Source organism: Stegodyphus dumicola, chromosome 5 (assembly GCF_044657685.1).
Source record: "Stegodyphus dumicola isolate Sdum_Otavi_A_Nest chromosome 5, ASM4465768v1".
NCBI classification, from domain to species: domain Eukaryota; kingdom Metazoa; phylum Arthropoda; class Arachnida; order Araneae; family Eresidae; genus Stegodyphus; species Stegodyphus dumicola.
The window spans coordinates 118,550,130-118,568,091 of NC_140772.1; the positions used below are offsets into that span (position 1 = coordinate 118,550,130).

Sequence of the window (17,962 nt, forward strand, 5' to 3'; positions counted from 1 at the left end):
GGTGTCATCAAAAGCTTAATGCACTCTGTTACAAAAAATATATGCACCCAGAAGGAAGAACTGCTATCACGAAACTTAACATTTACGTAGTGTACCAGGAGATAAACAAATGATTACAAATTCAGAACAAAAGATCGTTTTATTAAGACGTTATGGCATGAAAATTGTTACAAATCAATTAATAGTATAGCCACCTGTGGCAGCTGTGCAAGTCGAAACACGGCATGGCATAAAAAAGTAGGATACCTATGACCCCTTGCGGAAGATCTTGCCATAACCTTTGCAACTGGACATTTAATTCACCAGTATTCTGGAACGGCTGTAGTTGCCTTCTACTCATGTCCCACGAGCTGTATTAGTGACAGGTCTGGTGACCTGGCAAGCCACGGGAGTACTTCATATCCTTTAAGACGTTGGGAGATTCGCGCAGTACGTCGACTAGCGTTGTCTTGCAGATTAATAGCACCTGGGTAACTTGATAGCATAGACAGTACAATCGACGTTAAAATGCCATGCGAGCTGTAAATAATGCCTGAAGGACAACTAGGGGTGATCAGCTTGAACGAGACGTCGGCAGTATATCCAGCGCCGACCATTCGTCTCCGAATGGTTTTCCTTGATTCCACAGGATGCCTGGAAGGTGGTAAATAGCGTCGAATCGATACTAGCGTCATTGTTGTGGAAGTCGCCGTTCTTATGTTTGCACATTCTCTGCGCTCATTCGCGTTCCTAGTACGCCCTGATCATCCGCGACGGTAGACTATCCCTTCTGTGATCCATTGTCACCAACACCGAGCAACTACTATACTGCTTCAACCTAGGTAGCGGTCGATACGTCTGTTTGACCAACCTGCTTCTCTTGGCCTACAATACGCCCCTTCTCAAGGTCCGAGAACTGTTCGCGCAGCCGATTACGTCTTTGAGGCATCTCTACTCAAAATACCTTCCATTCAAGTCAACAGATTCGTTTAAATAACCCCACGACATGAGCAACCGTGCGTTTAAACTCTCCTAGCTGCGCATCTCATGAACGCATAGCAAGCTTACCCTTGTCGCATTAGCGTCGAAATTTAAGTTAAGTTGTTTGCATATCTCTTACCAGACTACATTCCAGCCGAATACCGTGATTGTGGCTCGATGTCTTCTGGCTGCATACATTTTTTTGTGACAGAGTGTATATGATTAGCCCGAGCGATTGAACTAAGTATCTCTAGTTTACACTGTAAAGAATATTTTACTTTCCCATATCAAAACTACCGCTACCAATCAGTGCTACAGAAGAAGCAACAACAGGAATTTTCAACTTCAGGGAATTCTGCTGAAGAACGAAACAGCTGATCTTCGAATGTTTGCGATGATTTAGCTGTTATTTGGATGTTAATAACCTAAGTTTCCGGTTTAGTACAATAAGTTTCCAATTCACAGGATGGGTAATGCACCTTCCAGAAAGGAAACTAACTAAATTTGAACCGAACTACAAAATTTTTCAGACCGGTTTTTGCTGTTGCTGCTTACCCCTGCAGAACGAAATCCCTTTCTTTGAAGCATTAAAGCGGTTAAGCGGGGCGGAATATAAGAAGTTATCACATTCTGCCCTAATGCTCCCGTGCTATAATTAGTTAGCAAGTCCAGGAAGTGAATAATACTGGTGAGTTAATCCATTCTTCATGGAAAAATTTCTCAAGTACTTATATAGAAAACATTTACACTAACCTTTGAATAGCCAAGAAATCTGTGATCCTTAGAGTGGTATTTGTTGAAATATCGATATTTATTTAAACCTCTTGAATCATTTTAGTACAGTCATTATTAAAAAGACAACCAAAAAAGATTTATTTACAGTAAAATTTCCGCCTAATTTACATGTATTTTTTCCCTTAATCATATTAAAATTTAAAACAAACTGAAAATATATGAATTATTAGCACAAACATTTTGCGTTCAGTGGAACACTGAGGTGACTATCTTTTGAACCTAGAAACATTATAGTCTATTCCTTGTACTTCTGCGAGCAAATTATTTTTCTTCAACCATTCGAACACTTGTTATTTAGGCATTCGCTGGGTCACTCAGTGGCGATGATTCACGTAGAAATACTTAGAAAGGATGCATCTGAAAGGAATTTAGAATACACATCAAGACTTAGACCGTTGTAGTAAGTAGCCGTGAGTAGAAAGGAGGATGAGAGTTGCCAGAATATTTCACAAGTATCAAAATCGGGAGTCAAACTATTCTATAAAAGCATCTCTTCTTAAACAGCCATCCTTCTTGGTCATTTTTAATCAATTTATAAATTACGTATATAACCCAAATCTGTCGCATCTAAGCTGTTTAAGCCAGACACTAACTTGTATATGTCTAACTTTCAAAATTCTGATGGAATGACGTTAATTTATAAAATTTTGCATGCACTTTGTTTTTGTTATTTTTACCATATTTTTAAACTGCAAAATTTTATTAACCTTGGTTTTAATTTTTTCATACTTGAAAACAGTGATAATAGCATTATGTAGATTTTTCCTTGTTTAATTATGCTTGTTTTTCAATATTTACGATAATCAAATATTGATAAAATGTCATTTGTCCAGTCTGTGTGAGGTAACGACAAAATTAATTTTTTTTTATCGATAGTTGCAAATTTGGAGCAGCTTGATCTTCTGAAATGTAGTATTTTAGTATCCAAGCTCCTAATCATTCTAAAATTTCATACTTTAGTACACAGTCTCTACAAGAGCCTTAAAATCATTTACATATATAGTACAGCAATAGAAACAGAGATGATCAATGTAATATCAAATTGCGAGAATACCATATTTTTTGTTTAAAAACCTATTCGATAACTTAAAGGTTATTAAACTATGCAAAGTAATGAAATTTTGGGGGGGGGAATGAAATTTTGGGTTCCTTCGAATTCTGCCTTTTGATGCATTTAACCTATCATAAACGCTAAAGAAAATTTAAAAAATAAAAGCTGTATTTTATCTAGTGGATCACGTCGTATAAAAGCTTTAAATGTTATTATTGTTTGTTTACTAAGAAGTTTTTAAAGATTTATTAGAATTTTTTTTTACATCTTTTAGATTCGTAAAAAAAAAAGTAATTAGCTTCTTGATTATCAAGGTTTAATATTTAGAGATGAACAAACATGTCATATTTCGATTAATATAATGTTACCAGTTTTGTATATATATAAATAATTTTAATAAAATCCTACGTGAAATTCTAGTATTTTTGTATAATATAACCTGAAATGCTCTATAGATCTGAAGTTCTGCTGGAAAAATAAGATTACAAAGACAAGTCTCTTTAACATTGAGGTAAATGTCTATCTCGTTAATTTGGGAGATATCGCCAAGATGGTGATGGTTTGAGCGACTAAATTCTGTTGCCAGTTTAAACGAAAAATCGCTAAAGTCACCAGACTTGCCGACAATTTGGTCCATTTCTGAACTAGAATTGGTTCTGTAATTGAATAACTATAATTTATCCATGTATGAAACTGTAGCTATACCTGACCCCCATATGCCTTCCAGTAATTTCGAGAAGTGAACGGTACTAGAGATTTCTCAGCGGCTGGAGGAAACTATATAAGACTGGAAAAAGCATCAGTTTCTCAGTTATGAGTTCAGTATTGAATTCGGAGTACTGAGATATCCTTAAGAGATTCGTCTTTTAAATGCGCTTTGCATTGCGCTGTGTTTAACGTTCTTAGTAGTTTGAAGTGTAACTACTGATTGTACTTTGTGATACTGAGAAGAGCTGTCAGAGTATTTTTGTTCCAGAACTGTTTCGTATAGTAAAATAAATTTTATTAAGATATCCTCTGCTCTGTGTACATTCAATCTATTACGAACCCATAAGCACGCAGCAATTTCATTTTTAAGAAACTGAAGACATTTTCGTCCATTCTGTGTTGTAACGTAGTGATCAAAACCTCTAGTTCTAAGGGACTATCGCGGTCGCCGGTGATTTTTTATCTGTTGTAAATAGTATGACCTCTAGCTCACACTGGAAGACCCGTGGTTCGAGTCTCGGAGACGGCATAGCTAATTTGTCGTGTTTTCTGTTCTGAAAAGAAATCTTAGCGATTCTAAGGTATTATCAGAATTAAATTTGGTAGACGATTGTTCGTCATTAGTATTAGAAAGAATTGGACTTGTTCCGGATGATACAACTCATCAGTTGGGAGCTTGTGAAATGGCTCCTCGATACGAATAGTGAGGAACTGTGCATCCTTCGAATTCTGCCTTTTGATGCATTTAACCTATCATAAACGCTAAAGAAAATTTAAAAAATAAAAGCTGTATTTTATCTAGTGGATCACGTCGTATAAAAGCTTTAAATGTTATTATTGTTTGTTTACCTTGTAGGGTTTATATTTATTTTAACTAACATTTATTTTAAGCTATCTTTCCTGTCAAGCCTTTACTTTCCCCTAGAATTGCCAATCCAGAGTATGTAAATTGTATTGGAACGTGCAGTCTATTCAAATTTTAGCAGAAGTAAGTTGAGTTTAAATAGAAGGAAAACGAGTTTGTATGTGTGCTTCTTGAATCGCGAGCGTGAAGGTTGCTAGGTAGAAATTTAAGAACCGCGCGTTTCGGCCTGTGTGCCTATTTCGGCAGTTCGTTGAATCTTCAACTGCTTAATCAGTAAGCTTGCTGAATCTCAGCTGTATCTTAGAACGCGGTTAAGTTAGTTACGATTTTAGAGCCTCGTAGGTAGTAATCTCGTTATTTATTCATCCTGTCATTTATTTTTAGTTTCACATTTCTGTTTTGTTAAACCGCCGGGTCGGCGTAGTTTGTGAGCGTCAAGTGAAAGCAGCTGTTATTTCTAAAGTGGAATAAAAAGGGTTTTAAACCCTTCTTACGAGTTTGTGTAATTTACAGTTCATAGCAGTCACTACCACTGTTGCTGACAAGTTGGGGCCTCGCAACACTAAACCTTTTTCTTTTCCTTTATTTCTGTAAAATAAAATGCATCATTATTTAATTGTATTTGGATACATAGTTTCTTGGATTACCTTCAGAAAGATAAGAATTTAACCCTAATTTTATATCTGCCGATTGATGGCTACAGTGTTCAACTAATACTCGAATTGACTACGCGTGCCTTCTACAATCAGTTGGATTTAGTCAACTGGGTCCCTCTCCTTTTCCCAATTGTTCTTTAAGTAGGAGAATTATGAGAAATTATCGCATGTCACAGTGCTTACTCTTGTGTTGTTAGTGATAGTACATTCAGCTGGAATTGGAAGATTTGTCATTCATAATTCTCATCGCAAAAGGAACAGCTGATATTTCGTATTTCTTGCTTGGAAGAAAACATTATTTTTCGGCACAGTAAGCAACTTATGCTCTTAACAGCTCGAGTTTTTGTAAAGTTGAAATTAATATTTAAGGTGTTTCCTCTAGTGATAATAATATTAATAATAAAAATAACAACAATATTACTACTACTAATAAAATAATAATAATAACAATGCTACTACTAACAATAAAATAATAATAATAATAATTTCCTTAAAGAGGTTTTTGTACTAAAAATGGACGATAATTCATCACATTCATGATTTGACCTTCAAAATATCGTATCTTCTCCACTCTTTAAATTTTAAAGATTATGCGACTCTTCCTTTGAGCTTTTATGGTAAAGTGGTCAGCTCACCCAGTTAGAAAGCTTAGATTCGATTCCCAGCGAAGGCACAGTTCGAGCTTCAAGATTTCTTGCTCCAGAAAACAATGTATGCACTTTTAACATTGAAATATCAAAAGCACTTTCAGTTTCCCTTAAAAGTGCAATATTTAAACGAGTTTTAAGTCCCGAAATCTTTAAACGAATTTTATCGTTTTTCGGTAAATTGAATTCTGTTGCTGTTGTTGTGTTGTGACTGATCTCGCTCGTCTGATATCAGATCAAACCCACAAAATTCGTCGTCGCAAGAAGGCAATATTGCGCCTGTCGTCGGCAAGATCCCTGATCATTATAGAGGTAACAGTGCGACGTTGCTCAGATCTACTCCAATTTTGAAGGAGGGCACTCCAGAGGAACGAGTCTGAGGGTCTACCACCCTCTTTCCGTTACCACTAATCTCTCCATAGGACTTTCGGCTCGCCTCGTATTTATAGTGCCCCCATGCCGCACAAGCGCTATACATTTACAAGCATCATGCCTTCTCAGTGATTCTAACCTGCACTCTTGGATATGGTAATCAAAATCACTAACCACTATCCCGGGATTGAATTTTTATATCATATAATGATTTAATATGAAAATAACTATAAGATTCAAGAAATTATTTTCATTTATAAGTGTTCAATAAAAGTTCATTGAGAATATCGGTAAAAGAAATGCTTACAAATATTGGAAATCATTGTGAGAATTTTGGTAATTTTTTAAAGTTACAGCCTAAGTGAAGAACTGTAGAGTGCATTTCCGTGCCCAAGCAAGATAGTAAAGCAGGCATTGTTTATCATTAACGGTTTTCCAAGCGGTACAAGGTGTTGCACTTATCATTCGAGCGATTTGTGTCATTTCACATTTAATAATTTCTACTAGACGATGACAAGTGTGTTTTCAAGCACTATCTGAGTATCAAGACAGATAACCCTTATACTACAATAACAATATAATAAAACTAAGATTAAAAGAAAAACTAATAGCAAAAAGAATGTAAAGAGAGAGAACGTCACCCACGATCTAAATGCTCTTCCCGATTGGAGAAAAGAGACATCTGACGTCAGAGCCAAACCGATGGTTTTGGACCAATCACTGAATGTACTCTGGTTAAAAGTTGGAGGGCTGAAGCTTTGGCGGTCACAAAATTCGCAAATTTTCGAGCTACTGTTTCGCAGATCTTGTTGGCACTCTAAGCTTCAGTTCCTGCACTTTATTCGTCGTTATTGCATCTCCGAATTTCGATAAAATTGTTCAGCGAAGGATGGCTGACAGGTTAGCAATATTTTTGAGAATACCTATGTGTGTGAAGTTTCAGTGTTCATTAGTTGGTTATTCTTTTAATTACTTGCATGATGTCCTATTAAAGGGGATAAAATTAAAATAATGAGTAGAATAAACAAATTAGTTAATGATACGCGAGGAAAAAATTGCATTTCTTTGAAGCTATTTAATTTCAATGATTTCAGTTAATGCTTAGGTATTACAGCCGAGAATAAAATTTCTCATTCTGTAATACAAAATAAGTATGAAACTTCTGTTGCAGTTCTCATGTCTTACCTAACTATTTTAACCATGTGAATTATTTTTCACTTATCATCAGTGGGAGTCATTTCTCAGTTTAGTTAAATACGTAAGCAATAAAATAATTCTTTAAATTTGATAGCGTATATTCCTGTGAATACAATTTACTTATATAATTTAATATGGAAATTTCTATAAACGAATAATGCACATTTAAACACTATTTAACGTAAATGGTCTGCAAAACCGATTACATTTATTTTAGACGTAATTACTGCTTCTAGCTGTATAATGTGCTAGCTGAAGCAGCGGGGATTTAGAAAATTAGACTATGAGAACTTGTTCACTTTCTCGATAACTGCGGAAAGAATTTTAGTATAGAAATAAAATTTGCAAATACAAAATTTATTCCATTTATGTAAGGAGTTCTGCGACACAAAATACTCTAGCTTTCACTACTTACTACTCTAACTGTTTAATAACTCTACTTTCTGGAATATATGAAGATGTTCTTTTACATGCATTTAAAATTAAATGTTTTGTTACTTATCTCATAATATTTACTTTGAAAGAAAACTGATCACTTAGGTATTTCAAACATTATATTACTTTTCTTATAACCATTAATGCCTATACAGGTGAATTATCGAAGAAGATATACAATAATACTGATTAGCTGATACGAAGGCTCATTCCCCTGTAAACACTTCTAAATAAACATTTTCTCATCCGAGGTCGTCTTATATGTGAGCCAATATGAAGTTTAAAATAAAAAGAAAATAATAAAAATGTTAAAGATTTCATACTTTAAAGCTCTCCAAAAAGTGTTTGTTAAGGAGTTTTACGCTCTTCCAGAGGTCGCAGTCTACAGTCTGCTGTTACACTCACTCCTGCTAACTCATTTTTCTTTGTTTTTTTAGCTTTGTTATTACGCATAAACAGTATTCTCGATGGAGCGTCAAATGTTGTCATACATTCTTCTGTTTTTCTTTCAGTCTTTTTCAATTCATCACATCAATGTTCAGTTTTCTTACTAAGATGGCTTTACAAAACTTTTTTTCTTCTTTTTTATTATTAACGTTCTGTATGTTTACTTTATTTATTAAATAGCACTCTCTTGGCGCTTGCGCTACATAAAATTCGATTCCACGGCAAAATGACAAAATATTTAAAAACAGCATATATTTAGAATTTCCTATAGACGGTCTTGCGCGCTGAAGACAAAATGATTTTTTTCATACAATATTGCCAGTACTTCCTTTGAAATCGCTGAGTTTGTTAATCATAAATGAATTTGTGTTTTACAAAATATGAAATAAATAATAAAACAAATTCGAAATTCAAAACTGCGACTTCCAGGTACCCGTGTTCTGGTGGAGGACTACGTTATTCAACATTGGATGGTTGTAGGTACTGTTGTTTCTTCACAATGCAAGAAAAAAGCGTACAGTCATGACGATTCTTCCTTATTTAATTTTTTTAAATATAATACAGGGCTATAATAATTGCGGAAACAATATGAAAAATGATCCGCTATTTATACTAATTCAGCAGAAAATGCCGATTTGAGACTAATATCCCATTCAGGGTAACGTCCCTTTTGGGCTAATAATGTTTTTCTTGGTGTATAGTTTTCATAATCTGAAATTATACTCTTAAATCTGTATAGTAAAATACGTTGTATGAAGTCTAAGAGTCCATATTACAGAGTTTTGAAAGTTAGAAATACTTTATTAACGTTCATTTATTTGAACGTATATCATTTCTTTAATATTCTTACTCATATAAAACCAAAACCAATACCATTTACGATAAATAAAATTATGCGTCTAATAAGATAATATAATAATCTATGTAAACTCATTATCTATCGGGTCAGCGAATATTTCTTTTAGTCTGAAGTGTTTTATTATTCTTTCGATGAAATTCATTTTTTTTGTGACCCATTTTTCTCTCTTTATCAGGCAGACGATTTTCCCTGAATGTCATAATATTTCGACATTATCTAATCCTATTGACTTTTATTTTTATATGTGTTATTTAACTTGCCAGTAAGTACTAAATCGATGTTGTTATATTCTTTTTACTTGCGCATTTCTTTTTGGATGTGATTAAGTTAATCAAATATGATCTCCTCTGGAAGAGGAGGTGTGGTAAAATGGTTAATCTGCCTTTATTCTAAAGGTTGAATGTTTTGCTAAGCAACAGCTGACATTTTAATTACACTAACATCTTTGGCCCCTCTTAAAATGGTAATTATCACACAAACTAAATTCAAGCTCAAATTTAATCTAAACATGTGGTTAATAAACATTAAAAGATGTATTTTACTAAAATTTAAATCAAAATATTTTTCACACTATTCCCATCATAAATAAGTGAATATATAGATAATATCATAAAAGTCAATTTAAAATTATTGTAATTATCTGGAGAGGAATCTAAACAGGTGAAATCTCAAATGAGGTCTCATAAATTAAATAATAATATGAAAGGAGTTTTTTTTTTTTTATTTCGCAAGGTTTACAATATGCCGAACTCGCTAAAATCGAATAACGCATCGATTTGAAATGCGAATTTAGGCAAAACGCATTAACACATTGGCTTTGGTTTTATAGAAATATCACATGTATTTATCTAAGCATTTTCATAAAAAATGGATACGGCTTCTCTTCTTCAAGAGGCAAAACTATTCTTTATTTGCAAACTATAAAATAACGTCCCTTCTCTCATCTATGTTAAATGCAATCCAAAATTTTTTAATTTTGTGTCTAAATTATTCGTAAGTTCAATTAGAAATGTCCTGAAAATAGATGACTGGTAACTAAGTTATAAAAACCTTTTTACTTTAACTAAACTGAACAGAATATGCACTCACCTGGTGCTCACAAACTAACCACCTCTTATGGCTAAGTAACTTATAAGGTATCGCTCCCGCTTTCCTAGCGTGCCTTCGTGGTGCAGTGGCTCTGCACGCTGGGCCGATATTCCAGAGGTCCGTGGTTGGATTCCCGGCGAAGGCGGTTGCATATTTTTCATCTCTCTGGCTTACAAAAATATACCTAATGTCTCTACAAACTTAAACGAAAAATAGTACGTACACTCAGAACGAAGCAAATCTCAACTACACGACTGGCTCCTACTTTAATAATCTAAATCAAATTTATCGGCTCCACACAGCAAAGCCGAAGTCTGAACTATCAATAAAATATAAAGTAAGTAGCTCGCGCAAATATTTAGCTACAGAGCTACTTGCAGAAACGCCGTATAAACTTGTTCTCGGCGTAACCCACTCTACACGTAACTAACTTCTACTACGAACTCTTCAATTGTGTTGCTTAAATACTATTTTCGAACTCATTGAGATTTTCCATATACGCCCTTAAATTTTGCATTTTAGCTGGAAACTGAAATCAGAAGGGAAAGGAAATTTCCTTAAATAAAAATAAATGATTAGTACAAAATTAGGTCTTTGAAGATATTATGAAAAATGGAACAACACTTCTGTTAGAAAAATAGAATTAAAAAAATATTATAAAATACGCTTGTAAAATTTAAATATGAATACAAAAATACTTTTTTAATTTAAACATAAATTATGATTTCGTACTCAGCTATTTCGCTGTATTCATTACGTAGAACTCTAAAATACATATTAAGTGTGTTATCAGTTTGATTTTGTACTAATTGTATTTACATTTTATTTTCGCAAACATGCAATAATAAAGTACTTTAATTAAGAAACAATTACAAACTAATTATTACGTTCCGAAACAGCTCAGATGAAAGTATTGCTTCCGATACTTTCATTCTGAGTGAAATGTAATCAATTGGCTTCTTACTGACTCTTTTGGCCCATGTTTCTAAGAAACCGCTAAACAATGAGACTGTATTCAGACTTGCCATCGATTCTTTTCCAATTCCTGAAATCGATTCTCAGCTCCGAGTGCACTCTTCGAAACCAGTGCATACTTATTTTTTCTTAGTTATGAAATCTCACAGAAATCAGTCTAATTTTTATGTTGTAGCAACAATTGTCTGTTCTCCGAACTCTTCAAAAGTGATATTTTTGTTGTTATTTAGAAATGTTAAGTATCAACAGATATTTTGATTTCTTGTTGTCACACATTGCTTTTTTCCATATTGTTACATATTTAAATAACCAATTAGTAATCCTTTGAAAAGTTCGATTTTCGACTTTCTTATTCAAGCATGTAGATTGCAGAAGCATTAAGTTTATTTCGGTGCCATAAACAAACAATTAGTAAAGTTCTCACTGGGATTCAAGCTCCAAAGCATCCAACTGCTAGCCAGACATGCTTCCAATTACACCATGAAAACAAGTGGTACTAAAGGGGAAAATGTATTATAGTGCTTCCCAGTTCCCATTGCGGATGACAGATTATAATCACCAAATTCAGATGCTTATGCATTATCGTCAATCGTATTATTTAGTTCGGGCACGGTTTCTAAAACCAATAGGTTTATTTCCATGCCGAAATATCGGAGCTGATATCACTAAAATTCGAAATCCTGTCTTCCATACCGTTACTGGTATATACTAGATACTCTAAACTTGATATATTCTAGATACTAAATGCGGGATTGTGATACTTAAAATTACACCGCAAAACACGTGGAAAAGAGAAGAGAAAATTCGTTACATTCTCCCTAATTTAAAGAACGACTCAAGATGAGTCAGATGGTGATAAATTATCGTACACTATAATTTCCTTTTACTTTTAAATTTGGAGCCACTCTTAGAAACATAAGTTTCATTTAAATGCATGAAACATGAAAAGTTAGCAATAGCCTTAGGATTCGAACGCCGAATCTTCCGAAGGCAAAATTTCTTGCAAGGTAATTTCTTAATTCTAATTACGTTAATCAGTGCTGGAATAAAACATTTGAACACTTTTGCACGGATGAAGGAATTTTGGAGCGCTTGTATTATTATCACCTCCAAATTTACTTTATTTAAACCTACATATTGGTACATTTATACCACATCCAGCCTAGATGAAAGGTGACCCTCTATGTACCTTCGTTCTTTAAGCTGGTATTGATACCTATTAAGTTGGAGATGGCCATTTATTGTCTTCTTGGTATTATTTATGTACATGAAGTAAAATTTATATTCATGTTTGTAAAATTCTTGATTAATATTTCATGTTTCGTTTCAATCATTTCTAATCAGCAGGCAGCATTTGCTATTGATATTTTGAAAACGTTAACTGCTGCTTTCTTACGACTCGTTAAGTTTTCTATAATTTTACTCTTAGCATAGCCCGCCAGAGGCCGAGTGGTAAAGTCGCTGAACACTGGTAACTCGGTCCGAGGTTCGAATCCCGCGAACGGGCTGGCTGGATGGGTGTTTTCGTGGTTTTCCCCATGCGTAATGCGTATACGAGCCAGTTTTCCTTAGAAAGTCCTCCACGAAGGCATCCTTCCCCTTACGCAGATAGACCTCGAGGCTTTGCCATAATCACACACGCATTACTCTTAGCATAATTTTTGTTTAACTCATTTAAATAATTTTATTTGTATTACTTGGTATTTTTCACAAGAATTTTCTAGTCGTTCTTTCGCAGAGATTCTAAAGTAATGCTCTTAAAAATGGGATATATTTAACAAGTTATTTCCCTTTTCATTTTCCTTTTAAAATTTATATCAGATTTTTTTAAAATTTATTCTTGCTTAATTATGTCTATTAACTTAATTATGCTCTTAATTTTAATATATATTTAAAAGCGAAATTTAGTATTTAAGTTGTAAATATCTATAACTTAATTATGCTTTTAAAAATGGCATATATTTAACAAATTTCTTATTACCGTTTAAATTTTTCTTTTTAAATTTATGAGTTTTTTTTTTTTACTTTATTCTTGCTTAATTATGTCTATAAGTTAAATATTGTTCGCGGTACTGCTTGTAAGCACGATTGTAAATTATTTATTGTTATTAGACACAATATCTATTGAGAAAAGTCAACAACTTATTTCTGGATGTCGTTCTATTTATTAATTTAAAATATATTCAGATGATGTACAATTGAAATGTATATCGGTACGATTCAGTGAGAATATCTGTTATGTAATGAACTTTTACGAATACGTTACGTGTAGGTTATTAAGTAACGAGTACGATTTATCTCTAAATAAATGTTTGTTTGTCTTTCATAAGCGTTTTATGAGTTATTAATTTAAATACAAAAGGAAGCTAACACAAATCAGAAGTGGGATTATTCTGAAACCTAAGCATAAAGCTACAAGAATTTGCTACACGTAAATAAGTTGAAAAGAACGTGCTACTTTGGTAGACGGTCGCACGGAATTTTGGCAATTTACGTTGGCGCAATTATTGGCGCAGTTTTTACAATCGTCAGCCATCTTGAAAAATACTGTTTTTACGTATTTTACGCTTAGTAAAGTATTGGAAACTTTAAGAAAATTAATATCGTTAAAAGTAATGGATTAATTTTTTGCTGAAAATGTCGTTTTTAAGATGGCAGTCAAATGTAAATAAATACATTTACTACGAGTATAAAATGCTAAAGTAAGGTTAAATTATTACTTTCATAAAGCAAGCAAGAGCATAAAAACATTGCGCCAACGTTTAATTGTATTAAAATATTACTTAAATTGAATATCGAATTCAAAACATCATCCACTGTTTAAAATAATTAAAATATTACTTAAATTCAAATACTTTAAAATAAGTTTTATAGAATATAATTATTTAACATAAAAAAATATGTGGCAATAAATATTTTGGTAATTTTTGAAAACACTGCATTGATTTTTTTAAATAAAAATTGAACTATACAATTATAAAGTAAAAGAAAAAATATCTACTTACATTTTTTTGAGTATTTAACCTGTCGTATATTGATAAGTACCACAAAAAAATCGGAATCATAATTTAGATACCAATGAAAAAAATTTGTAAAATGTAATATAATTTTAAAAATGTAATCTAAGGAAAAAATTTGAAAAATGTAATCTGAGGAATTCGAAGAGATGAATAACAAAATTTTAAAATGGCGTGTTAATGCACAAATATTCAGTAACCAATCAGGGAGCTGATTACGTCACGAATAGAATTAAAATTATTTAAATAATCATGCATAATAAAATCATTTTTCAAAAAATGCAAAATTTAATTGTATTTTAATATTTAACAGCAATAAATAATGTTTAAAACATTAGATTAAATTTATAGATATTAAACCAATTACGTATAAAGTAATGTGACGTCATTCATTACATCATCAACAACATAAAATATCATAAGCAATAAAATTTTAATTTCAAATAAAAATGCAAAATTAAATTGATTTTTAATATTTAGAAGCCATAAATAATATTTGAAACATGGAATTTATGTATAATAAAACGCATTATTTTTTTAATAAAATGACAACAAAGTATGGGTTACCATAAAAAACTTGATTAGCAGTGGGTTTACCATAAGTTGTATCGCTCGCCAGGAAAATAAATCGCCAAAATCCGTGCATCCGTCTACCAAAGTAGCACCGAAAAGAATTTGAATTTCAAGGTATGTGCATTGATTGATGTAACATATTTATTATAGAATTTAATTTTGCTATTTTGTTATTATTTTGGAAAGAGAGTTTAATATTTTTTTCATTTCTTTAAATTTTGAAACATATTTAGAACGTCAAACAAACTTATAAAATACCAATAACTGTGTTCTACTTAGTTGTCTAATTGGAAGTTAATAATAAGATGAGTAGTACTTGCATTTTAATAAGTACGAAATACGATACAGAATTTCGGTAAGGCAAAGAAATGCGATTTATAAATATTAGCTGAAGAATTGGGAGAAGATGTAAAGGTGAGTCATAAAATGAGCGATTTGAAAAAGATAATTTTGGCTAGCAAAGAGTACAGTGGAGAATGCGCCGAAGAATTGTTGAACATTATAATAAATGAAAAAAAGAAAAAGAAGAAATTGAAGAACGAAAACGTCAAGATGAAGAGCGTAGGCGAAAAGAAGAAATTGAAGAACGTAGGCGAAAAGATATGAGGAACGAAAACGAAAGTATGAAATGGAATTTGAACTGCAAAAACTACGTATTGAAGGAGAAATTAAATCAACAAATTCTGGCACCAGTGAAAATGCTAGTGGTACGCACATGAATCCAAATTTAGAGCTTCATCGTTTGATGCAAAAATTTAAACCTGACAGGAATGATATCAGTTTATATTTAATCTTGTCTGAATGTTTGCCTAAACAAGTTGAAATAGCAGAAAATACATGGGTTACTCATTTGCTTGGCTTATTGCCGTATGATATTGCTGAGTTAATCGCCTGAGAAACGGATGAGATTGTAAACGATTATAAAGAAGTTAAAAGGATCTTATTAGAACGGTACAAGATGTCACCTGAAAAATTTCGCCAACATTTTTTACGCATTGTAAGAATGTAGGAAACACATGGAAGAATTTTGCGTAAGAGTTAAGAAATTTTTTTGATGAATGGATAAGTGGAATTAAAGAAGATACCTTTGAGAAACTGAGCGACCTTATAGCGCATCAGATTATTATAGCGGATCAGATAAAACGTAAAGTGTCTCCAGAAGTAAAAGATCATTTTATTGACGTCTGGTCCAAGTTAATTTCACCAACTGATTTAGTTGAAAAACTAGATGATTATGATACCCTGAAGTAAACTTTTAACAATAAACAATCGCGTAAAGAAGGGCCTTTTGACAAACGAAACTCCTTTAAAGACGGACCAGTTGCTACAATCAACGAAAAAAAAAAAAAAAAAAAAAAAAAAAAAAAAAAAAAAAAACCACTACGATATCACACAAAATGAAAAATGTGAACCAAAATGCTTCAGCTGTAATAATTTTGGACACATTTTCGGCTGTTACTACAACATGCCGGAAATCAAAGGCTGCCTGCAGTGACCTCTATAGAAATGATTAAAGCCGATATTGAAGTTGTTAACGTAAAAGGCTAAGGCATAAATATATACCTTGTTCCTGATAATGCACAGCCAGTTGATCTAATCATCGGACGGACATGGCCTGATCTCCCTCACATCGCTTATGTCAGAATAGGAAAAGATTTCACTTCAGGTATAGGGAAGATGAACTATTTAATAACCTCCAAATTGATGAAAAAATAAATCGAGTCTGCCTTAAAGCTCTTGAGGCAAATGAATCAGAGAAAAATACGATCAGTTTTGTCAGTTCTCAAACAGATTCTATAGATAATGGGTTAATTCTATTAGAAAATTCTTCCGAAAGTATCGGCTGTTTATTAGAAATTAAAAATAACGAAACTTGTATACCACTGATTAACGTTGGCGGTAGAAGTGTTAAGCTCCAAAAATATCAATGCGTTGGGAGAGCAGAAGAAGTTGAGCTATGTTTAAATACTGAAGATTCTGAATTGAGCTTAAACTTAACAAAAACGGAAAATATTAACAGCATAAAAGTTCCTATAAGTTTAAGCCAAGTTAAAATTGTCTCGGATCTCGACGTTGATCACCAGCGAGAGTTATTGCGTCTTCTGAATGAATGCAGAGATTGCTTTGCACTAAATATTTCAGAACTAGGGTGCACAGATCTCCTACAAATGGACATTAAGGAAATCGAAGGTTCAAAGCCAGTATGTATGAAGCCTTATAAAACAAATACCTCTGAAAGAGCTGCGATCAAAGAAGTAGTTCAAGAATGGAAAGAAAAGGGAATTGTTATAGAAACGCGATCCCCATATGATAGTCCTGTCATATTAGTAAAGAAAAAGACCGGTAAATACAGATTAGTTGCTGATTACAGGCGTCTCAATAATCAAACTATAAAGGATAAATTTTCCCTGCCTAAAATAGATGATTTATTAGAACAATTGCATGAGCGTAGTCTGTTTACAACGCTATATTTAGCACATTTACGGATATTTATAGATTCCATTAACTGAAAGTGAAAAATTGAAAATTGTTTTCGTGACACCGGATGAAAGTGGACAATTTGAAAGAATGATTTTAGGCTTGACTAACGCTCCTGCGGAATTTCAACGATTGATGTATCATGCATTATCCTTATTATGTAATAATGTAATAAAGAAGTGATGTGCTATCTTGACGATATACTTGTTCCAGCAAGGACTTGGGAAGAAATGATTGAGAAATTAATTAAAGTATTCGAAGCACTACGTGCAGCTAAGCTAATCCTGAAGTTATCGATATGTGAATTTGCCAGACAGGAAATAGAATACATAAGCTTTATCATAAATAAAAACGGAACAAAGCCAGGGTCAAGAAAAGTTGAAGTAATATCAAAAAGCCCAGAACCTAAAAACCTTCATGAAGTTCGATGATTTCTTGGTTTAACAAGTTTTTTTAGAAGGTTTATTCCAAATTATGCCATTAAAGCTGGACCATTGACTCAACTAAGAAAAATCAAACATTCAGATGGGAAGAAAGCCAGCGGAAGTCTTTTACAGTGCTGAAAAACGAACTGATGAATCAACCAATTTTAGCTTTGTAGAACCCTAAAGCTCAAACAGAAGTCTATACTGATGCATGCTCAGAGGGTATTGCTGGCATGTTACTTCAACTCGGAAGTGACGACAAATGACACCTTGCCTACTGCGTGAGTAAAAAGACAACGGAAGCTGAAAATAATTATCACTCGAGTAAACTTGAGATAATGGCAATTGTCTGGACTCTAGATAGACTTCGACAATTCCGAATTGAATTTACGGTAGTTATCGACTGCCAAGCA

General features: G+C 33.0%; 1 protein-coding gene across 1 annotated transcript in view; it reads left to right on the forward strand.

The window, feature by feature from the left end:
• The first annotated feature begins 6,811 nt into the window (after positions 1-6,811).
• AstA (allatostatin A) overlaps positions 6,812-17,962 on the forward strand; it is a 169,176-nt gene continuing 158,025 nt past the window's right edge. The window contains exon 1 of the mRNA XM_035356433.2: positions 6,812-6,954. Within this exon, the coding sequence (XP_035212324.1) occupies positions 6,944-6,954 (11 nt within the window). The 5' untranslated portion in view covers positions 6,812-6,943. The remainder of the gene's footprint in view (positions 6,955-17,962) is intronic.